This window comes from Leptonychotes weddellii, chromosome 8, assembly GCF_054177405.1.
Source record: "Leptonychotes weddellii isolate Sample4059 chromosome 8, ASM5417740v2, whole genome shotgun sequence".
In the NCBI taxonomy this organism is placed as follows: domain Eukaryota; kingdom Metazoa; phylum Chordata; class Mammalia; order Carnivora; family Phocidae; genus Leptonychotes; species Leptonychotes weddellii.
Genome location: NC_138376.1, coordinates 115,639,995 through 115,663,623, shown reverse-complemented (window position 1 = coordinate 115,663,623; position 23,629 = coordinate 115,639,995). Strand labels below are relative to the sequence as shown.

Genomic DNA, 23,629 nt, shown 5'->3' with positions numbered 1-23,629 from the left:
TTTTTTTTTTTTAAAGATTTTATTTATTTGAGACAGAGAGAATGAGAGACAGAGAGCATGAGAGGGAGGAGGGTCAGAGGGAGAAGCAGACTCCCTGCCGAGCAGGGAGCCCGATGCGGGACTCGATCCTGGGACTCCAGGATCATGACCTGAGCCGAAGGCAGTCGCTTAACCAACTGAGCCACCCAGGCGCCCCTCATGATTCTTTTTTTTAAGATTTATTTATTTTAGAGAGAGCGTGCACGCAAGTGGGGGGAGGGGCAGAGGGAGAGAGAGGGGGAAGCGGACTCCCCACTGAGCGCAGAGCTGGGCTCCCTCGCAGGACCCTGAGATCATGACCTGAGCCCAAACCAAGAGTGGGGTGCTTAACTGACTGAGCCACCACATCCCCAAATCTCCTCTTCTTATAAGGACACTAGTCATATCGGACCAGGGATCACCCTAATGACCTCATTTTAACTTAATCAACTCTTTAAAGACCCTATGTACAAACGTAGTCACAATCTGAGGTGCTGGGAGATAGGGCTTTAGCATATGAATTTGGGAGGTGGCATTCCGCGCATGACAGAGCCTCAGGAACATTCCTCTGGCCTGTGCACAAATGTTCCAAGCGCTGGGTGGTCTGCTCAGCTGCCCTCCGTGCCTCCGGCCAGTGGATCCTTGCGGGGGCCCCTGTGTGGGGTGAAGGCCTCAGAAAGTGCACTAGTAAAAGCAGCATGATTGTATCTGTGGCTCCCCAACCACACTGAGCAACTGAAAATCCCCAAGGGGACTAGGCAACATGATTTCCTGACAGATAAGGCGGGGAGGGAGCGTGCATAATTTGCCCTCAGTAACCCGACAGCCTCCAGGCCCGGCAGCTCAGAAAACACCTGATGGAGGCTTTTTCTCTTTAGCTCATGCCACCGTGGCTCTGCCAAAAGGAAACCAGGGGCCAGACCCTCGCCGGGGGCCCAGCTGGCGCGGCATGGAGCGCTCAAGCAAGATGGAGTTCTTCCAGAAGCTGGGCTATAGCCCGGAGGATGTGGTCAGGGTGCTGGGCAAAATGGGTGAGGGCGCCCTGGTCAATGACGTGCTGCAGGAGCTGATCCAGACCGGCAGCCGCCCGGGGGCCCATGAGGGCAGCGCGGCGCCCCTGCTCATCCCCAGGGGCTCCTGCGCCACCCCAGACTCTGCCCTGCGCAGGCCGGCGGCAGAGCTGGAAGAGGATTGCGGAGACCCAGCCAGTTCCTTGCGACCCATAGTGATCGACGGCAGCAACGTGGCAATGAGGTACTTTGCTTCATCCTGTAGCCTTGGGGTGGGAGAACTGTCCCCCTTTTCAGTGGTTTCGTCCAAAGAGTTTTGGGGCTAATGGATGGGCCTTTGAATCCCCGTTCCATCCCCTTGGTAGCTGTGTGGCCTTACGTAAGTCACTTAACCTCTCTGAACCTCACTTTTTCCATCTGTAATGTGGGTATAAAGCCTCCCTAGAAAGTAGTCGTAAGACTTGGAGCTGCACCAAATACCTAGGAGGGTGCCTGACGAAGAGTAAGTGTTCAACAAGTGGTTCCTACTATCATGCCAACCCAGAGAGAGGCTCCCTTCTGAGGAGGGCAGTAGGGAACTGGGGAGGAGCCTAGCGTTGGGCCTTGGCAGATTGTGGCTTCTCGTCTCGAGTCTCCCATCTCCAGTTTCTTCTGTGGACACAGGCTACTAAGAGCTCTGCTACTTCCCTCGAGGTAACGAGAATCAGATGGGGAAAGGTGCTTGAACAGGAAGCTCTCTCCCGGGGGAGGAGACCTGCTGCTCCAGGGTGGCAGGTGGCGCTGTGGTTCCCCAGCTGGTCTGAGACGCGCCCGGTGGCCCCTGAGCTGCAGACACGGTGGTGGATATTCGTGTCTGGGCATCTTGGTGTGTTTCGGCGATGAGAGCCTGACGCCTGCGTGGCTAAAATCAGCTTGCAGACACTCTCACCGTCTCAGCCACGCTCCACGCGGGGCAAGCAGGGGGTTGTATTCATACAAGTGCAGTTCTGTGCTACGTGCCTTAGTTACAGGTGGGCAAAAGGGCAGATCCCTAGGAAATCAGTCCCTCATAGCTGTGAACAGAGGACTTCCCCTTTCAAAAGCCGAGCCACTGGCTGGAACTGAGAAAAGCTGTGTTACCCGCAGAGCTGAACGTGTCAGGAGGGCGTCTGTCCTTTGGCTGACAGGTCCAGTGGCCTTCCTTGGGGGGATTGGGAAGGCTCACTTTGGGCTTGGCACTGCAGGACAGAAGTGTGGAATGGTCCCACCCAGAATGGCCCAGCCCTGGGTGCTGTTCCTAGGTGTCCCGCTTCGTGTGTCCTGAGAGTGTTGGCTCAAGTTTGAGCCAGCCGGGTCACCCTGGGCTGGTCCTGGGGTCTCTATAACATCCGCACACATGCTCCCGTGTAAGTACCTGATAGACCAGCCTATGAAATCCTGCTTAACTTGAGGTATCAGGGGGAGTTGAAAGGACTTTTAAGAATTTTTAAGGTTCTGAGTGTCCTAGAAAGTCTGAGGATTGTGAGGGGGACCTGGCCTCTGTCTGATCAGGATGAGTCACCTCTCCTTCTGGACATCCATAGAGAGAAGGTTTTAAAGGTAAAAGGGTATTGCTTAAACTGAAGACCTTTCCAGCCCTAAGATTATACCAGCTCTGTGATTCCAGACTGAAAGAATGGCTGTGGGCTAGAAGGACTATGTCAGGTGCTACAGGAAAGTGTGGGCAGGCTCTTGTGGGGGACCAGGCAGTTTTTAGAAATTATTTTGATAGGGTGGTTTTGGAGGATTTTCTGTTGATGAAAATCTCTGTTGCTACTTGGAATTCAAACTTAAACTGCATCTTCCCCTTGTGTGTGACCATGATGTGTCCCAGGTAAATCCATTTATTCCCACCCCCACCACCCACAGTTGTCATCCGTTTAACCCCTTCACTCTCCATCTGTGTGGGTGACAAATGGAAGCCATCACTCAGGCTTGTTATAAAGAGTGTGTCAGAACACTAATGCTTTCCCACGCTTGCTGCCTAAAAATCATCTCAGTCAACAAAGCACACTTGTGTCTGCGTGAGGTCTCAGCGTGTGGACATCTGTGTGCGTGCACACACGTGTCTGTATGCACACAAACATCCCATTCCTTTCCCCTGCCCCCTGCGTCTCTAGTTAGGAAAAAAAGACACATTGCACAGCCACCAGCTGGTGGGTGGGACTTGGTTTGCTCAGAGGCAAGTCTGGGAGACAGCTGGGGTCTGAGGTCCTGCCCCATCCCCCGCTCCTTCTCCTGCAACAGTGTCCTCCCACTGTGTCTTCCAGCCAGAGCTCCCACACGACCCGTGACCCTCAGGCTCCTCCAGGTCCCAGCTGCGAAGGACAGGTTTCAGGGTGGGGCTCACCCTTTAGAGGCAATGGGTAGTTTGAAACCCAACATGGTGTCTAGTTATGATCTGTTGACCTCAAAACTCAGTTAACCTCAGAAACGTGGTTTCTGAAAATTCTCCTTTCCTGAGGTTTTGTAGCATCACAGTCGTGGCCATTCTCTGCTTTTGAAGAGGATATGGCTTCATCTGCTGTCTGGCCCTGGAAGAAGTGGGGAAAGACTGAAAAGGCAGATTGGGACACATGTCCTTGCTGCCCTGAGGGGCTGCCAAGGGTCCCAAGCTCTCAGTCCTGACCTCTAGCTGAGAGCTGCCCAATAAAACTCCCTTCGATGATGATGGACAGTTCTATACCTGCACTGTCCATTACGATGGCCACTGGACGCATGGGGCTGCTAAGCACTTGGAATGTAGCTGTTGTGACCAAGGAGCTGAATTCTAAATTTTCTTTCTTTTGAATTAATTTGAATTTAAGTGTAAATAGCCACATGTGGTGAGTGCCTATGTACTGGACTGTACAGATCTAGCTTTTCAGCTGTGTGACCTCGGAGTGAGTCACCTGACGTTTTTGAGCCCTGTTTATACAATTAAGAGGTGGGATGAAATAATAATAATAATTTTAAATGGCTTTTCATCTGTAACATTCTAGGATTCAAGGTGATTATTTTATGCATGCATGAAAGAGATAAATGCATTCTTCTTTTTTTTTTTTGGTAAAGATTTTATTTATTTATTTGAGAGAGAGAATGAGAGACAGAGAGCACGAGAGGGAAGCGGGTCAGAGGGAGAAGGAGACCCCCCGCTGAGCAGGGAGCCCCATGCGGGACTCGATCCCGGGACTCCAGGATCATGACCTGAGCCGAAGGCAGTCACTTAACCAACTGAGCCACCCAGGTGCCCCAAATGCATTCTTCTTATAAAGGAATTTCTCTTCTTCTGCCGAGGTTCAGAGAGGGTAGGTAACTTGCCCAAGGTCACAGAGCAGTAAGTGGCAGGCTCGGCTTTCAGAGCTCTTTCCAAAGAGCGGTGCATCTTTGGCTTTCTCTCTGTCCAGCCTTCGAAAGCGTCTCAGGCTGGGAGACTGGCCCCACGGACTTCTGCTCTGGAGCCAGAGGCTGCCTGTGCTGCCCAGAGCCCTTCCCCAGCAGGATGAGCCCCGACTTGCCTGCTGCAGACAGGTTGCGCTGCCCCCCCCCCCGCCCCCCATCAGGGGGCAGGTGCTCTCTGCAGGACCGGTGCCCAGGACGCCTCTCCTGCTGCGGCCAGCCTGTTGGGACCGTGTGCCGAGGGCAGCGCTTGGGCACTGACCCGGGGCCCCGGTGCAGCCGTGCAGACACTGATTTCCCAGCACAGTCTCCCCTCGTCCGCGGGGCAGGGCGGCGCTGCGCCTGTGCGCATGCGCACGTGGTCCGGCCCGGAGCGCCAAGGCGGGGAGCTCCGTACTCCAGGGCTCTGCCCTTGACCCCGGGGAAAGCGTCCAGCAGGCTTGAAGCAGAAGGCGGCTTTCGTGGCCGGCGTGTTAAGAGCTGCATGGGGCGTTGGGAGGAGCACGGCTTCTCACGGGCCGACTGCTGCCCGCTCTGCTTGCCAGGCCGGCTCTCGCGTGCCCCCTGGGTTGTGCATTCTGCGGGCAAGTGTAGGAAAAGAGAGATGTGAAGGACTTCAGCTTGGGGGAAAACCAGCTGATAATTTCACATCCTCTTGCTGCCCCAGACAAGGGTTTCATGTAAATGGGCCCTCATTTTGGTGTGCACCAGGCTTTTTGTTTGGGTTCTCATGTACATTTTTAAACTCTTAGGAACTTCAACAGAATCTGGCTTATTCTGGAGTCACAAATCTTCGGTGAGGAGGGCTCGGGCCTGCAAGGGGGTGGGGAGGTCATCAGCCCCCTCTCAGTGGGTTACTAGGGGAGGCTGCACACCCGGGCTGAGGTCACACCTGCTTCTGAGCCCCTGAGTTGCCTCTGACCCATGCTGGCGAGGTCTGCACCCGTTTCTCCTTCTCTGAGATGAAGGTTCCCCGTCTCTCAGAGGCCACCCTCTCTCTTCCCCCTGACCTCAGCTGGGGAGAGGTCTTTGGGTGCAAAGGCTATAAACTGCAGGTCCCAGGGGTTTGCAGTTTAACCCCAAGTCAGAAACGGAGTGGCAAGAGTGGCGTGCCTTCACATGTCATGCTCTGAAGGGACCACCACTTCTCTTTTCCTTCCCTCCCACCCCACAACCGCCACCTCAGGCTCCGTGGGACTGTTCCGTGAGCCGCTGACTTCAGCAGAACCTCCTGGGCAAGAGTCCACGATACAGTGAGGAGCCCCGAGGTGGGCTACTTCCTACACAAGGCTGCCGGACTGTGGCTGCCCACCTGGCCCGCAGACAAAGTTTGCCTTGGGCACCAACCCACTTCCCCTCACCACCCTCCCTTTATTCAAAACCTCCCTCCTCTGTCTCCTTCTCCCAGGGCCGGGCTCTCAGCTTGCAGTCTGACGAGCTGGTTCGTAGTGACCGTTAGTAAGCGCTAAGGTCCCTCCCCAGACTCCAGCCTCGTAACAGCAGGGGACTTACGCTCCAGAGGAATTGCTGTCTCCATCGCAGGGGCAGAGACTGGGAGGGCCAGGAATACACGGGATAAGCCACAGAGGAGGAGGAGGAGGTTGCAGCCCTACGGATCAGGCTCTCAGATCTGTCTTTAGATCAGGGAGTTGGGCACATTTCTTTGCTTTAGTTTCCTCCAGGGTGCAGTGGGACAACGCTCACTTCCTCAGGGGCTCCTTGTACCGACTGGAGCGCAGAGTGCGAAGTGGCCTGGTACACAGGACTCGCTACAAATATTAAAAATGAGCTCCAAGAAGCAGCAGGAATGGGGTCTGTCTTGTTCACCGGTCTCGAGGACCCAGCCCGAGCCTTGTTGAAGATGGTCATAAATCGATGTGGAGTGCGTGGAGCCATGCCTAAGTGAACGGGTCCTTCTGCATTTCCGTCTGTGCGTCGAGCGGTGCGGTCCTAGGGTGACCGTGGCCGCTTTCTTGCCTGACTGGGAGCTCTGCCGGCTCCTAGAGAGAGACCCCCACAAGTGGCGAGAAGGTAGCCCCTGCTTGTGGCTTAAATCCTGCCATGGCCCGGGCCTTTCTGTGGTCAGAAATAGGGCAGCCATACTGGGGTTTTGAGGTTGGTAAAAAAAAAAAAAAAACAAATGCGGCAAGGATTGAACAATAACAATCTTTGCATCTCAAAAGAGACCAGAAAGCTCAGAGGAGAGGTTAGGGTGGGGCGTGTGGGAATCCAGTCCTGCAGATCAACAGACCTGAATGAAAACCCTCCATTCCGGAGACACCAGTTTATTGATTCTAGGGTTTAGTCCCTGACTTCCCTTGCCTGGAGTCAAAGCTGGAAAGGAGAGCACTTCTTAGGGAGGGAAGAAAGGCCATGGGCAGATGCATGTTTGTTCCGTCTTCTCCTGGACTTGCCCTTTTGAAACTCTTGGCTAAGGGTCTGCCATCTTGGAGTCTTGTGTCCGAGAAGCCATGGGACCGGTTTTCGATGCTTGAAGCCGATGGTAGTACCATTCCTCAGTTTTTCTCTTCCTGAACTCCTGAACTAGCAATCCCTTCCCCTCCACATGCCCCCAGCAGGGCCACCGCAGGCTGTGGAGTTCATCACCAGAACTCATCACCCCGCTCACCTTTGCCTCTTCAGAGGGATTGGGTTCCTCCTCATCACTGAACGCGCCCCTTGCAGCCACCTACCCATCAAAGGTGTGTAGTCACAGAAACTGATGGGAAGTCACAGAAAAGAGAGCACTCAAGACACCATTTTAAAAGAATTGTGGCAGTGATAGGTTCACTCGAGAACTGACGGAGGGTAGACTTCGTGGCAGCCGACAGAGGCATGTTTGTGGATGGGGTGTCTTTAGTTGTTCACATTCCTGCCTCAGTGTGCACAGAAAATAGACCTTCTTTTCCAGGATAGATACGATCTCTTCCCTACCTGTTTAGGTAATGGAGAGGGACAAACCTAAACTTACCAATTTGTGATACCTCAGTGTCTTCTGCCGTCTGGATGATTTGGAGTTCATGCTTCCTCTCCCTCCCCTGCTCTTCTCCCACATGGCATCTGGGGGCTTTGAGACCTGATGTTGGCTGGGAGAGGAGGGTCTGGGACTCTCACTGGGTTCTGCTAAAGAGCGGCTGGTCTGGCCTGGTCTGGCTTCTGAAGGGTCAGCAGAGAAAGGTCATTGGTCCCAGTTGGCCTTTTGGAATGCCATCCTGGCTTACAGTTCTGCCCCCCTCCAGGGGCCTATTTGTCTATCCCAGGCCTCAGACAATCCACCAGGCCCGGGGGCATGTGAGGCATCCAGGGATGTTGCTTCCAGTTCACCTGTCTGTCCCTTTCCCCCAAGGCAGCCCTGCAGCCCCGTGGGATGCTACACCTGCCAAAACCAGGATTTCTCCGAGAGGCTTGTGACCTGCCTAGGCTGCGCTGGGACACAAGCCTTCGGCCTCCTCTTCACACCCATCCTGATGTTTCTACCCCTCCCCCTCCCCTTCTGGCTCAGGCGGTGGAGCAGGTGGGGGATGCAGGGGTGAGGACCTCCTCTTTCTCCCTCCATCACCTTTCTTTTTTCAGCTTCTGCTGGGGCAGAGGGATGCGCTGTCAACTTCCTCTTCCTTTCACCACAGACATTGACGTATTTTCTCCTTACTGTTTGCGTCAGCCTCCCAGTGCGGCCTCCATGGCCAGAGGGCTATTTTCTCTAAACCGGAAGACACCTACCGATGTAGGACGCAAGGCCTGGTTCCTGATCTGTCCCTGGAGCCGAAGCAATTCAGAGTTCTCATTCAGTCTCTCCACAAAGCCTGACTTGCAATCCTATCGATTCGTGTTTCCGAAGACTCCCGTTTTTCTCTGGCAAACCCGGACCTATCCTGACCCCTCTGAGGAAATAGCAGGAGGGGCCACGCCCAAGACAAAGCCCAACACGAAAAATCTGGAGCGTTGTCCTTGTCTGGACGTAGGCGGACTGCTGCGGACCAGGCTTCTCAGCGGACGGGCGTCTCGGTGCCCTGTGGCTCTCCCCTTTGCTCCCTTCCCATGCCCCGGTCACTCTGTTCCCTCTTTGGTCCCTGGACAAGGCAAGCCTTTCCTGTGTTGGGCTCTTTCCAGCCGGCTCCTCCCCGGGGCTCTTCCTCCTCTAGCTGCTTGCTGGACCTGTGTCTTCGCAGTTGCTCCTGTGTTCAGCACATTTTTACTGACCCACTACCAACCATCGGGCACCGCGCTAGGTGCTGGGAATTCAATGGGGAGCAAAAGGAGCTTGTGATTTAGAGAGGGGGAGACCCGTTCATCCTATGGGGGGTGTCATCCTTCAACTGTGATTAGTGCCGTGAGAACTTGTAATAGGGGGCGGGGCAGATGCTTTCCTGAGGAAGTAGAGATGAAGGTGAGATCTGAAGGAGGAGGAGGCGTGGACTGGGCCGAGAGGAGAAGAAAGAGCTGGTTCAAAGGTCCTGCGGTAGGAGTGGGGAATGTGCCTGGCCAGGGTAAAGGTAGCTGGGCTGCAAGCAGAGCAGAGAGTGACCTCATCCTAAGGCAAGGCTGAGTGGCACCCAGGGCTAAGTCTGATCTGCAATCTCATTACCTCAGGTCTATCCACTTGTCTCCCTCTCCAGCAAAACACCACCAACCTGCATGGACTCAGTTTGAGGGATGTTCTCAGACTTCATGGGTCCCTTCGAGCAGCACTTGGCCGCCTCCTTCCTGTGGTTTGCAAATGCAGGACTCCTCCGGTTTACTTCCTTGTGGCCTGATAGACCCGTTCTGTCTCTTCTGTAAGATTGCCCTACTTTCCCCGTCACCAGCTACTGAGTCCCAGAGCATCCCCGGACCCGTCTTCCAGGCCTCTTGCTCTCCCTCTGGGGAACCAGGCAGTTCTCTCCATGCCCTGGTTCCAGCCCTTGTGTGAGCACAGATGCCCCCAGTGTCCATTGCCCAGAACTCTCTTCTAGACCCCAGCTGTGTACTTAGCGGTTCCACCCAGAGGCCGCAGAGGCTCCTCCCACTCAGTGTGTGTCCGTGACAACACTCTTTCCCTCCGAACCCTGTCCTCCTCCAGAACCCCCAGTCTCAACGAGGAGCCCACCAGCTACAGAAGCCAGAGATCTGGAAGTCTTCTCTATCACCCTGTATCCCATCAGTCACCACATTCTGGAGGTTTTCCCTCCTGATATCTCTCAGGGTCACCTGCCCTTCTCCCTTCTCCGCCGCCACCCACGCGGTCCACGTCACCATCCAGTTTTGCTGTGATGACTGTGACAGCTTTTTAACTGGGACCCCACCCCCACCTCCCTCCCTTCCGATGTAGCGTCCGCTGTGCTGCTGGATTGAGCTTCTAGAAACACACCCTGGGTCGTATCACATCACATCACATAGACCCCCCCCAGTCTTCAAATCCTTCTATGGCTTCTCATTCCTCTTAGGAGAAGGAAGTCTTCAGGAAGGCACGCAAGGCCCTGCCTGGTCTTGGGCCTCCTCTCACACTGCTCTCTCTTTCCTGCCTCCATCGACACTTCAGTGGCATTTGGGGGGCACATTGGCCCCCTTACTTGGACTTGGGGAGCCCCGTAACACATTTACACCCCTCTCTTAGGGCAAGAGTATTCTGCAGATGGCTACTGTCCTCCGCCTTATGTTGATCCTTATTAGCTTCAGGGGAAAAGGGGGGTCTTGTCTATTAACCCTCGGAATGCCCTTGCCTTGGAGCCCAGCCCCCGCCCTGTATACAGACTATCACAAGCTGCGTGGTGCCGGTTAAGGGACACGTTTTTTGCAAAGAATGGACTATTTTTAAAATGCAGATTTTCCTGATTCCCTTTGATTATGAGACTGTGATTCAGGATATTCCCAGGGGAAATCACCCTTCAGGAACCCTTCCTGTGACTCTACAGATTTCTCTGTTTTCCCGTCGTAGCCATGGAAATAAAGAAGCCTTCTCGTGCCGGGGAATCCAGCTGGCTGTGGACTGGTTCAGGGACAGAGGACACACCTACATCAAAGTTTTTGTCCCCTCCTGGAGGAAAGACCCACCAAGATCCGACACCCCTATTAGAGGTAGGCTGGAGCGGAGGTATGCTCAGGAAGTTCTATACACCTTTTCTTGGTAGTGCTCCTGACAATTATAGTCAGTTATCTCCTTAGCTATTTGTGTGATAATGTCTGTCTTTCTCACTGGACTATAAGCTCCTTGAAAGCACTGATTATAGGTATTCACTGCCATCGCACCAGGACCCAGCATGTCTGGCGTATAGTAGGTGCTCAGTCCATAGTTGTTGAATAGATGAATAAAAAAATTATTCTGTGTTTAAGTGTGAATGATTAAGTCCCCAAAATTATTGTGTGCAGAGAGAGAGGGAGAAGCAATTCCCTGCTGAGCAGGGAGCCCGACGCGGGGCTCGATCCCAGGACCCTGGGATCATGACCTGAGCCGAAGGCAGACGCTTAGCCGACTGAGCCACCCAGGCGCCCCTGACGATTTCTTTAAACTTTAAACTTTAAAAAGTTCTCTTAAGTTCCGTGAATCCTATTTAATTTTTCTGGGGCCAGTTCTCTTCGTTCACTGCTGTATGTGTGTGTGTGCTGTTACATCTTCTCAAGAGTCTAGTGATTGTTTGGCGGCCAGCTTTTATTTGCAAATAAAGAGCCAGGTTGGTTAGATGCATATCTGTGTGATTTCCTTGTGTTTTCTCTCCTGGCATGTGGATCTTTCCCGGAGCGGCAGGGCTGACCGGCAGATTTCACTTGGGCAGACCCTGTCTGCAGCGGGCACGTGGCTGGGCAGCTCAGCCCATGCTCACCGCAAAGCCACAACGATGATGGTTTTACTCTAGGAGGTCAAAGGCCACATGGGAACCTCCCCCTTCCTAGGGATACCTCATTTTCCTGATAGTGGTAAGGGTAGGAAAAGGATGGATGCACCTGCACCACGAGTAGCCATGACCCTGACTCTGCCCTCGTCCCACTCCCTCCACTTCAGCCTTCTTTTTAAGAGTTACCTTTTATTAGTATTATTTTTTTTTTAAGATTTTATATATTTATTTGAGAGAGAAAGACAAAGATAGCGACAGAGACAGCGAGAGAGGGAACACAAGCAGGGGGAGTGGGAGAGGGAGAAGCAGGCTTCCCGCGGAGCAGGGAGCCCGATGCGGGGCTCGATCCCAGGACCCTGGGATCATGACCTGAGCCGAAGGCAGACGCTTAACGACTGAGCCACCCAGGCACCACTTCAGCCTTCTACACGCATTCTGGGCTGTGGCTCCTTATGGGCTACGGGGTCAATATGGTTTCTTGGGTTTGCTGCTCTCCTGGTTTCATTGCTGTTCTCCGGGGTTTGCTGCTGTTCCTTGGCCCGTTTTAATGTGATTATGGACCCCCTCCCTGTTGTGTGCATCTTCACTGCCACTTCAATCCAATCATGAGAAGGAGGCGGGGATAAATACTTGTGTTCAGTTCTCTACCAGGAACCAGTCACCCCAAATCATTCTTTACTGTCTGAACATGGGGAATGGTGGCTCTCAACAGTTGTGTAATATGTAAATGTAGTATGGGTAAAGGGTAAGGAAATCACTTGGGGGTAGGGAGGGAATTTTTAAACAAGTCACAACAAGTACAAAGCTTCAGGGCAAAGATTCATAAATTTGACTGCACTAAAATAAAAGCTTCTGTTCATTAGTGGATATCATGAAAACAAAAAAAATGAGAAGACAAGCCTTGAACTGGGAGAGGCCATCCATCACACATTCCTGATGAAGGATTACTGTCCAGAATCTATAGAGAGCTTCTCCAAATTAAGAAGACAAAGACAAAGGACCAACAGAAAGATGAACTAAAGCATGAATAGGCCTTTCACCGAAGAGAAAACATAAATGGCCAATAAACATACGAAAAGATGCTCAATCTCATTAGTATCCAAAGAAATGCAAAATTAAACCACAGTAAGAGGCCACTGTACACCCACCAGATTGGCAAAAATTCAGAAACCTGAAAATGCCAAGCATTGAGGAGGTCTTCTAAAATGCTGTGTTGGGCAGTAACTTAATATACCCACTTTGGAAAACAGTTCGGCATTGTCTTAGAAAATGCCTTTCCCTAGAACTCAGCAACAGCACTCTTAGAGGTACTCCCTAGAGAAATCCTTGTACTTCTGTCCCCGGGAGACTTACATGCAGAACCGACAGCAGTGAACCTATGGACATGGCCCAACCGCCCCGACACAACGTTAAAGGAAGAAAGCAAGGTGCACGAGAATATGTGCGCACGATCCCATTTGTGTAAAGTCTAGAGGGTCCTAATCACATTGAAAATAGTCGTTTTGGGGGATGGATACATGCACATTTTTTTAAAATGAAAGGAAGGGAATTATGAACACAAAGTTCTAAACATTGGGCTACGTTGCGGGGAGCAGCAAAGTGGGGGGGCCAACGGGAGCCTGGCGCGTGCCATTTCTCTAAGGGAGTGCCGCATAGGTGGGCTTTAAAAAGTACCCTTTGTACCCTCTATGCATTGTGTACTTTTTAAAAGTCTGGACACCATGTCATGGAGGAATGGATGTCGACTTGAGGGAAGAAACAATTTGTGAAGAATATGCTGATGCGCTTCCAAGTTCTGAGCACCTGTTAGCGGTAGAAGGGATTTTCTTTTGCATGCCTCCAGAAGCACAGCTAAGGTCCAAGAGTAGACTTGCCAGGGATGTGGGTTTTAGCTCCCTTGTGGTACGTGATGCACGTTGGCCTCCTCACTACTCTGCTTGGGAGCTGTCGCCCACATGAGCTTAGCCAGTCTACTCACAGACACCGAGGACATGAAGGAGGAGTGGCCCTCCTGATTTTATAGGAAATGTAAAAATCTGGTGTTCAGAGAGGGATGAGGGTCAAGTCCTCTTGACCCCAGTTTGCTGGCACGTGCCTCTCAGGACCTCCCTGCTCCTCATCTGCCAGGCTGGGCCGTGGGGGGGGGGGGAGGAGGGAGTGGGCTGGGAGAGGCCCCTGAGCGGCCGAACGTGCCGGGGGGTGTGCGAGTGGTTGTCGGGGTGGGGGCCCCGCCCCGGAGGCCGCTGCATCCCGTCTCCCGCCCCCCCTGTGGCCCCCAGAGCAACACGTGCTGGAGGTGCTGGAGAAGCAGGCAGTGCTCGTGTATACCCCGTCCCGCAAGGTGAACGGCAAGCGGGTGGTCTGCTACGACGACCGCTACATCGTGAAGGTGGCCTACGAGCTGGACGGCGTCATCGTCTCTAACGACAATTACCGCGACCTTCAGAGCGAGAACCCCGAGTGGAAGTGGTTCATCGAGCAGAGGCTGCTCATGTTCTCTTTCGTCAACGATCGGTATGTGGCGGCCCCGGGGGGTCCTGGCCCGGGTGGGGGGGCTGGGGTGACCGGCAGAAAGCCACTCCAACCAGCCTAAGCCCGGGGAGGGGGCGGGCTTGCAGTCATGGGCACACCACGTCAAAGCAAAGGGCACCCAGCCCTGGAGATGGAGCCCATCGGAAGTCACCCACTCTGCCCCCGGGGCCGCATAATCTCTCCCTGTCGCTCTGGGTCTCTCTTTCGCGACCACCTTTCCTCAACAGGGCTACTTTGGCCCAGCTGTCCGTGACCTTTCTGTCCCCATGCCTACACGTAGTTGACCTGGCACGGAGTGGCCCGCAGGTGGGCAAAGCACGAGCTGGGGCACCACCAACGTGTTGCTTTTATTTTTAAAGTATTTACTACTGCAAGTAAGAGCACTGGAACAGGCACCATGGGGAAAATCTGAACTTCACTGCACTTCCATTCACTTATTTTATGTTTATGTCTTTTTTCTTTTTTAAGTTTTGAATTACATATGGGACTCATTTTTTCTCTGGGGTTGTGAAGATCTTGGAACTGAGTCTGTCTCAATACCTGTTGGTTGAAATTTTCAAGAGAATCGAGTTGGTTCTCTGTCCCCTAGGTAGGTTCCCCTGGGTCAGGTCTGCCCTGAACCAACCAGCTATAGCTGGGGGAGGGCGATGTCAGGGACACAAGGTGCGAACCAGTTAGCGGGTGCTGGGCAAGGGCTCCCGGATGGAGCTAAGGTGGGGAGGAAGCAAGGCAGACGTCCTCAGGCGTGCTAAAGGCAAAGAAGGGCCAGGAGCCCGGCAAGGCAGGCATGGGTCTGAGGCTAGCCCAGGGTGGGCCGAGGTGGGGAGGGCACAGCAAGCTGGGACGTCACTCCCACTGCAGTTTCTGTTCCAGGCAATGACAGCTTCGTCCTCCTTCTGGGTTCTAAGACTGGCCTTTAGAAATGTGGTTTCAGAGCCGCTCCCAACTCTGTGAGGACGGGGCCTGTATCATCTTGTCTGCCATTGCCCAGCATGCCTGGCACATCACAGGCCCTCAAGAACTAGTTGTAGATGGACGAATGAGTGAGTGCACCCGTGAGGGAGTGGCTGTGGCCCTGGGGAAGGGAGGATGGGGAGAGAGGGGACAGATCAGCTGGGTCAGGCCGCTTGCACGCAGCAGACCAGCTCCTGACCTTGAGGCCCAGGAGGCAGTGCGATGTGCTGCAAAGAGCTAGGGCTTTGGAGACAGCAGATGAGGTTTCAAATGGAGGCTCTGCCATTCGTGGGCTGTGTGTCATGGGGGAAATCCTTCAATCGCACCGAACTCGATGTTCTTCACCTTGAGTTAACCATATTCGGATTAACCATACTTCGTCTGCGATGGTTGTGAGGGCTAGGGAGAACTGTACCCCGTAAGAGGTAACAGGTACTTTCAGGCCACTGCAGGACATGCCTGCCCCCACTCCCACCCTTCTAAGCCCCAGGACAGATGCTTGCAAGCAGCTACCCCCAAGGAGCCCCCATGGTCATGTCCACATACTCAGGGCCAGCAGTTCCCTCTATCCAGCTCAGGCCCAGAGAAATCTGGCAAGTCTGATAACAGTGGGTTCCAGAAAATCCTCGCTGAGGTCTGATGGATCATGGCTGTCTTTGGCCTGGCGACAGCCCGGGGCCCCGGCCAAGTCCTTTTGACGCACTGGCCTCTGCTAAGGGCCTGCCAGAAGGTCCCCCGGCTGCCAGAAGGCAGAGCCTGCCTGCCTGTGGACGAGGACACATGCCCCAGTGCCCTGGGCATGTCCATACGGCCCTCTTGGCCCAGCACGCCTGGCCGAGGTCCGGCGGAGAGCACGAGGTGAAGCCTTTGGGAACCTCTAATAACCGCAGTGGGCGGCTCCCCAAGATTCTTGGTCAGGGCCCAAGTCCGAGAAGCTGGCTGTGGAGCTGGGATCTGAGCCCCAGAGGCTGCCCGGGACTGGGGATTGCCCGGTTCTGGGCTGGCCTAGGGTACGTGGTCTGCACGGTGGGACTCAGTATGACCCTTGACTCTCAGAGGGACACCAACCCATTAAAAACAGGCCCCCCCCCCCCCATTTAGGATCCACAACTCCTCTAGCGGAGCCTTTGTATGACCTGGAAGTACCTCCTGGGAATAAAACTATTCATATGGATGACACTAAAGGAGGGGAGTTTTCCTTCTAAGGAATGTTTGCCCCTCTGAGCTGTGGGCACACTGAGGATGCATGCCCTTCCTTGTGAGACTGCATGCCAGAGAGACGGGAAGGGGCAGAGAGGGGGCAGGGTGGTATCATCCGAGAACAGGGCTGGGGTCAGGCGGCCCCACAAGCTGAGACCAAACCCAGAGGCTCCTGGGTTTGCAGAGGAGGGGCTGGGCCTGTACTGAGGCTCTGTGCGCCCGCCACACCCGGGATCTGCTTCTTCACTGGCTCCCCGGCTGGCATTTCAAAACTCTATTAAGATTAATCCCCCACCGGCATACGTCCAGAGCTGTGGGGCAACACGGGAGAAGTGGGATCTGAGTAAGGGGGCTCACAGGCCCAGGGCTGTTTGGAGCCCCGTGGCGGTCTCGGCCCTTCTGCTGAGGACCGTGGGAAAGCAGTTTAGAGTCGCTTTCAGATCAGGGCCCAGGGGAGCCCCAGAGCAAGGATGCTTCCATTTTAGTGGGTAAAAATCACCTGGAAAGTTGTTACGACGCAGACCCCTGAACCACCTGAGTGTCCGATTGAGCAGGACTTGTGGGAAGCCAGGAGCCTGCATTCTGAAAGGTGTCGCTAGGTGATTCTGCCACTGCTGGAGGAGCTCCCCAAGAGGTCTGCGGCGGCTCTCCTGGGATCCACGCTCTGCCCCTCCCGGGATCCGGGAGAAGGAAGGGTGATACCGCTCTCAAATGCTACACACCCCCCAGGTGGGAGAAGGGGCCCTGCACGGGGAGCCCAGGCCAGCGCAATGCCCGGGGCTGCCAATCTTGCGCCGGCTGGCTTGGGCCTGCTCCCCGCGCAGGTGCCAGGGGTGAGAGTCTAGGGGTCCTGCAGTTGCCCCCTTGTGCTTGTTTACAGGTTCATGCCTCCTGATGACCCCCTGGGCCGCCGGGGACCCACCCTGAGCAACTTCCTGAGCAGGAAGCCGAAGGCCCCGGAGCCCTCCTGGCAGCACTGCCCCTATGGTGGGTAGCACCCCACGCCCCATGATCCCGGGGCACGTCCCATTCGGGGCAGCACAGGGTGGAGTCAGCAGCCTGGGTTCTAGTGCGGGTTCCGCTCCCAACTCGCTGTGTGACACTGAAGAGCTAATTTAACCTCTCTGGCCCGCACCGGCTGACAGGGTTATTATAAGGATGAAGTGACATCCTGGATGCTTGTTGCACGGGAGCCTTTGCGAGGGCCACAGGCAGGGGGGTCACACGCAGGGCAAAGCGTATCCAGGAAGCCCTGAGGCTGTGTGTACCCCAAGCTCCTCCTCCTCCGTCCCTTCACCTGGCACTCTGGGCCCTCGAGTCTGCGTCCTGCCCCACCGTCCCTCCACCCCCATCCGTTCACGGACTTCGGTCAGTGCTATCCATTAAGAATTAAGGACTCTCTCCCACAGCACTTCTAGCCAGCTCTTTGCCTAACTTGCCTTGGCGAGTTTGTTTGTTTGTTGTTTGTTTAACATCCCCAGGTCTTGTTTCTTGCGTCCACAGAAGTTTAAAAAACCTTAGGTGATCTTCAAAGTCATTTCTTGTTAGAATCAAGGTGACCACACATACGTTCAGGTTGGCTCATCTTGCTCCCACTCTCAGCAGGGTCCAGGTTTGGGTGATAAATCACAAGATCACCTCTATTAGAACAGCCTGTAGGGAGAGGGCAATGGTTAGCAGAAGGAATGAGGCCAATGGTGGAAACTGAGGCAGAACTGGAGGTGCAGTCCTATGCCGTGAGCACCTGCTCCCCACCCTATCCCCAAGGCTGGCCCTATCCACAGGGTTCCTGGGGAAGTGGAGGTCGAAGGTCATTGACCTAGAGGTTTGGTCTCTGTTCCTGGCCAAAGGGAGTTTCCATACCGCCAATCTGGGTCCAGCGCCCTACACCACGGGCGGGGCGTACCACACCCTCACCCCTCTAACCCGGCCCCGGGGCACTTCTCCCCACCTCGTCCTGCCCCAGTCGGAGGAATCTCCAAGAAGGGCCGCGCGCTCACCACACCGCAGCCCCGCACAGCCTCTCCCGCCCGAGGTCTCACGCCGCCCTCTCCCCCTGCCCCGCCCCTTCCAGGCAAGAAATGCACCTACGGCATCAAGTGCAAGTTCTACCACCCGGAGAGGCCGCAGCTGGCGCCGCTGGCGGTGGCCGACGAGCTTCGCGCGCAAACGCGGGCTTGGCGGGCCGTGGGAGGCGGAGCGGAGGAGCGGCGGCGCAGCGCGCGGGCGGCGGCCGGGGCGGGGCAGGGCGGCCCCCGGGGCGCTCCCGCCGCGGCCTGGCCGAGGGCCCCGGAGCCCGGCGCGCGCAACCTGCCCTCGGCGCGGCCGCCGGCCGACGTGGCGGCGCTCGAAGGCAGCTTATCGCGGCTCGCCTTCTGCGACGACCCGGGGCTCCTCGGTCCGCCCCCTCCGGACGCCGGCCTCACGCCCCGGCCGTGCCGTCCCGACTGGGTGGCGCCGGGGGCCTCGCCGACCCCGGCAGCCCTGCGCGGCCTCCGGAGCCCCCAGGGCCCGTCTGGCCCGCCGGTCCGGCCGCGCGGGGGGCACGGCCCCGGGGCTCCGCACAGTGACCTGCTCCCCCAGCGCCGAAGGCCCGCCGACGCGCGCGCCCTCCCACCAGCGGCCGGCCGGTTCCCGGGCCGCTCGGCCTGGGCGGAACGCGGCTGGGGCGACGGCGCCTTCGGGGGACCTTCGGGGTCCCCGCCTCCCTCCGCTCCCGGCGAGGTGGACGCGCGCACGCGGGCGCGCATCGCGCTCTGCAGCATCTTCCCGCCCCACCAGGTGGACAGCGTCATGGCCCTGTTCCCCGCGCTCTCCGACGTCACCAGGCTCATCCTGCTCATCCAGAAATTCCAAAAGTCTGGTGCGCCTGTGGGAAAATCCTAAGGAGTTCGTCCAAGCCACCGCAAGTGATGTCCCAGCCTTGCCTTGCCACTTGGGCAGGGCGGGTTGTTAGCCTGCTCCCGGGCGAGCCACTCTGCAGCCCCCTTTTCTTTAAAGATGGTCAGGGAAGCCAGCTTCCTCACCCTCAGCCAGGCCCATGGTGGCACTTGATGACCCTCACTGACCCTGCAGGGCTAGCTGCTGGAGGTCAGTAAGGTTGACCCCTTCCGTGGAGGGAGTGATCTCTTATGTCCGGAAGACTTCGCGTCCCATGAGGGCTCTAAGGGTTTGTCCAGAACATTCCATGGCTGTTTTGTCAAGCTGCAATTGGGATCCACAAGTGGGTCACGGGAGCAATTTAATGGGTCACACCAGAAAGAGTGGCATAGGAAATCTCAGAGCCCACTCCACCTTGGGCTAGGTATGAAACTCCTGTTTGTTAGCTACAGGTGGGTGCACCTGTTTACCCTTGGTAGCCATGGAAACTTGATGTGGGTCATGGGCAGAAGTTTGAAAAATCCTGGTAAATGGCCTCGAATTTATTGTATCAAATCACATTTGAAATATGTAGTCAGTTGGTTGATGGAGGTTTTGGCATCTGGAAGTTTTCATATGAGCTGTTTCTTACCTCATGAGAGGAACCTAGAATTGTCCTTGTCCTCTGAGATTGTGTGGCTGTGCTGGTCTGTGGGGGCGGGGCAGAGGCACAGTGTCCTGAGGGTCTGCCCTTAGGGCCTTCACCCCCTACACACTCACACACACACTTGCCTCAGGGCTAAGCATCCATGTTTTTCAGCCGTCCATCAGGGCATTTTCCAGCACAGCAGCTCTACTGGCTGAGCTTTTTAAGCGACACCTCGCACGTGAGTCAAGGCCCAGTGAGTCAGGACTTGTGCCCAGAAACCTCGAGGTGGGTCAGTGAAGAGCTGAGATGAGCCTCAGTCACGGAGGTTTATTGCCCCCGTCCGCCACTGCTGTTTCTTCCACCCAGCTACTGCTTTGAGTTTTGGGGCAAAGGGACCCACCCACTTGCAATGGGCAAGAAATGAGACCATGCTTCCAGAGTGTGGACCCTGTGTCCTCTGGGCGTCCCGGCATCTCTAGGGGACATCCACATTCACTCCAGGTTACAAGTCCAGCTGTCGAGGTCTTGGCTCATTTGCTCATGAGGGCCCTTGGTGGCCGGGCCATCGGGGAGAGTGTGAGGCACCCCCCGGTGGAAAATCAGCTCCCAACCCCCCCCAGTTTCCTGCAGACTGGTGAGTGCAAAGGGAAACTCTTCTCAGCACATCACTCCGCTGTGTGCACTGCTGGCAGAGAGTCCGCTTCCGGCCCTCTAATTCGTGGTGAGTGCTGCAGGGAGACAGAGTGATGGTGTGTCTCCCTGGGACCCCTTTCGTCTTTTTAAACTGGCCTCTTAGCGTGCTTCAGCCAGATCTGTTCTTTACCCCTGTTTTTCCAAAGAGGACACTGCACGCACAGTTGTATCTTACTGTTTTGGGACCTCAGTCCTGAAGAGGGTCCACTCTTTCTAGATAAATTGGATTTCCCTCCTGGTTTTTTTGTTTTTGTTTTTCCTTTCTTTTGGCAAGACGGGCTTTATGTTAGAGCTGCTTTGTCTCTCTGGTCTGTCTCCTGACGTGGTATCGTACGGCTGACTTACAGTTGGAAATGTTTAAACTGCTTCCTTTGAGCACAAGTTTGAGTTTTAGTAAGCTGTAAAGCTATTTTATTTGGTTCACTGTGATTAAGGCAAGCACAAAAACAAGTGAAGAGACAGCACATTTCAGTGTAATCCCCTTTGGAATCTTTTCCAAAGTCTTGGTATGTCTTTATGACACAAAACATGGATGGACGGGTGAGCGAAATGTTCCTGGTTGCATAACTGTTACCATGATCCAAAAATAAATCACTTTTATCCACGCCTGGGCTCTCTATTACCAAATTGCATATCATTTTCTTCCATGTCGGCTTCTCCCTGTAGGTCAGATTTTCACGTTAAATATTGTGGGTGTGAAGACTGATGTTATGGCTGCTTTATGTGGTCTTACTCCTCTCTTGGGGGTGAGGAGGCTGGAATCCACCTTTTCCAGGAGCAGCAGTGAGCCCAAGGCGAGGACATGTCTTTGCTAGATGCTCAGCAGGCTGTTCCCAAGGACACAGGCTGCTTGTCTGTTTGCTAGACTGTTAAAATCCTCATTACAGAACCACAAAGCAATCTCATAAAAGCCACTCTTCTTGTGTCAGCCTGCACCAGAATCCTCGATTGCTCAAACCTGAGGAGCCGGGTGCCGGACCATGTTTTTGCTGGTGCAGCTTTCCCAGAAGCCTCTGGAAGGCAGTTTGAGGCAGAACCGCAGAATATCAGGGGCTAAGGGGGTAGAAGCAAGAAGAGCCACTCATGTCCACATTGTCCCAGATAAAACGAAGCCCAGCCCTCCGGATTTTACCTAGAACTCACATCGGGGAGCAATGAGCCGACTGCCAGCTGGCGCAGGGACAGCTCCCCATGTCTGGGACAACAGTCCCTGCAGGGAGAAGAGCATGGTCATGGTCAGGGGGAGGGGAAGATCATGAAGGGATGGGGGTGGAGGAGGGGGCTCTGGGAGCTGGAGCAACTGCTTGAAATCACAAATCCCACCGTGAGCGAATGCACGGGGCCAGGACCAGCTACATAACTTGTGGGGCCTCGTGTAAAATTAAAATGCAGGGCCAAGATAGTTGATAGCACAGAATTCAACCAAGCCCAGGGTCCTTCTAGGTGGAGAGGTCCTGTGGGACTGCCTCCTGCCCATGAAGCTGCCCTGCGTGGAGTTACCAAAGGGACAAGCCAGAGAACATTTCCCATAGAGTGTCAGAGCCCAAGATAAGACGTGCATGCTTTATAGTTGGGAAAGGCCACATGTGTCCAAGCCAGTGCTGGTCCCCCAGGGCCTCTCCCTCAGGGACTGTCCACTGCATCCTCCTGAGGGCTGAGAGGGCCTTCCTTGGCTTTCTCTGCCCACCTCTGCTTCAAGGGGCTCAAGAGGAGAAGTTGAGGGTCTGAGCAAACCACATACGGGATCAGCGATGTCCAAATGAAGTCAGTAGGGGTAGGCCTAACTGGGCAGCTAGTATATTGGTTTGTCTGAGGCGAGGCTGTTTGGTCACAGGCATGGCTCACAAACCACGAGGCAAGAGGCCAGGGGTGGAAGCAGCTGCGGGGTTGGCTGGAATTAGGCGTTTGATCCCTGTCTGTCAGGATTCTCTCTTCGGTTTTCTTCTGCCTGTGGGATTATTCTCTCCTCCTGAGATTTTCTCTACACAGTGAAAGCCTCTCTGTTGGCAGACCTAGGCACATATCCTTTCAGCTAAAGGACTTTCGGCCTCAGAAAAATCCTGGGAAGAATCGATTGGCCTGGCTTGGGTCATGCGCCCACCCCTGGACGAATCACTGTGACGTGCTGCGATGGGGGCAGCTGGGTCTCATGCCCTCCTCCGGCTCCAGTGAGGGCACGTACTGGGATTGTCAGCTTCTGCCAGAACCTACATGGTTGGTGGGCGTCAGGAGGTTTAAGGGGATGCTGAGCAGTTCCCTCAGAACTGAGAAGGGAGACAGTGTCCAGGCAGACAAAAGGAATGCCCACAGCAATGTTCAAGTCTGGGCATTGGGCCAGGGCTTAGGACGGCCCCACTCTGCTCCACCTCCAGCTCTGGTCCTGCCTGAGAAAGGAGCCGCTGTGTTTATTCTCTTTCTTGCTTTGTCAGGAAAAACCATGCATCTGCCCATTCACAGACAACACAGCTCTGTGTGGGTGGAAGTTGGAGGGCCTGCTGCTACAGGGCCTGAGGTATCGTTGCGTTAATCTTGCCAGTCCCAGATTGCGGCCAGATGAGCGCTTCAGTGGGCCATTGCCAAAAACCCCCGCAGGGGAGGAAGTGGCTTTTCAGAGTCAAAAGGTGACCTTGTTCCCTTTGATTCACTTCTGAACTGATGCCCTCTAGAACTCAGGAAGCTCTCGGAATCGGAGCACTCAGCCCAGCTGCTGGCAGCCGAGCTGAAAATGAGGGGCTGAGGGCTCGGCCCAGCTTGTAATTACTTTGCTCTGAGTTCCTGGGGAAACAATGTCCCCTCTCTGTTCTTATGGAGGAATGACACACCTATCCCAATGCCCAGGAAGATGCTGGATAAATAAGCAGAAAAGCAAATGGGCACAGTTGAATGCCATTCATATTAACTAGCTGGCTGGCTGGCTGGCTGACTGACACTGACTGGCTGACTGACTGGCAGACATTAACTGATACTGACTGACCCTGACTGACACTGACTGGCTGACTGACTGGCAGACATTAACTGATACTGACTGACCCTGACTGACACTGACTGGCTGACTGACTGGCAGACATTAACTGATACTGACTGACACTGACTGGCTGACTGACTGGCAGACATTAACTGGCTCACTCATTGATACTGAATGACTGACACTGCCTGACACTGGTTGACACTGGCTGGCTGGCTCACTGACACTGATACCGACTGACACACTGACGGAATGACTCACTGACACTGACTGACCCTGACAGACACTGACCAACTGATTGACTCACTGACACTGATACTGACACTGACTGACACTAACTGACAGACACTGACTCACTGACACTGACAGACACTGACTGACTCACTGACACTGGTTGACTCTGACACTGAATGACACTGACTGACACTGACTGACAGACACTGACTCACTGACACTGACAGACACTGACTGACTCACTGACACTGGTTGACTCTGACACTGAATGACACTGACTGACACTAACTGACAGACACTGACTCACTGA

General features: G+C 54.8%; 1 protein-coding gene across 2 annotated transcripts; it reads left to right on the top strand.

The window, feature by feature from the left end:
* Nucleotides 1-741: 741 nt before the first annotated feature.
* On the top strand, nt 742-20,724 carry ZC3H12D (zinc finger CCCH-type containing 12D). 2 transcript variants are annotated; one of them, XR_014147992.1, is made up of 6 exons: nt 742-1,272; nt 10,339-10,478; nt 13,513-13,747; nt 16,800-16,906; nt 17,994-20,065; nt 20,162-20,724. XR_014147992.1 is itself a non-coding variant. In XM_081829131.1 (5 exons), exons 1-5 carry the CDS (start codon nt 968-970, stop codon nt 18,803-18,805), a joined length of 1,599 nt encoding a protein of 532 aa, XP_081685257.1. In that variant the 5' UTR covers nt 742-967; the 3' UTR covers nt 18,806-20,724. The 2 variants fall into 2 exon arrangements, 1 of the variants encoding a protein (XP_081685257.1); XM_081829131.1 differs by having other exon boundaries at nt 17,994-20,724.
* The last annotated feature ends 2,905 nt before the right edge of the window (nt 20,725-23,629 follow it).

Bases quoted from the DNA above. Each gene is read 5' to 3' on its own strand.
- ZC3H12D (XM_081829131.1), top strand. From the start codon at position 968: ATGGAGCGCTCAAGCAAGATGGAGTTCTTCCAGAAGCTGGGCTATAGC. The intron at 13,748-16,799 runs GTATGTGGCGGC...GCTTGTTTACAG, and splicing joins TTCTCTTTCGTCAACGATCG to GTTCATGCCTCCTGATGACC. The intron at 16,907-17,993 runs GTGGGTAGCACC...CGCCCCTTCCAG, and splicing joins CTGGCAGCACTGCCCCTATG to GCAAGAAATGCACCTACGGC.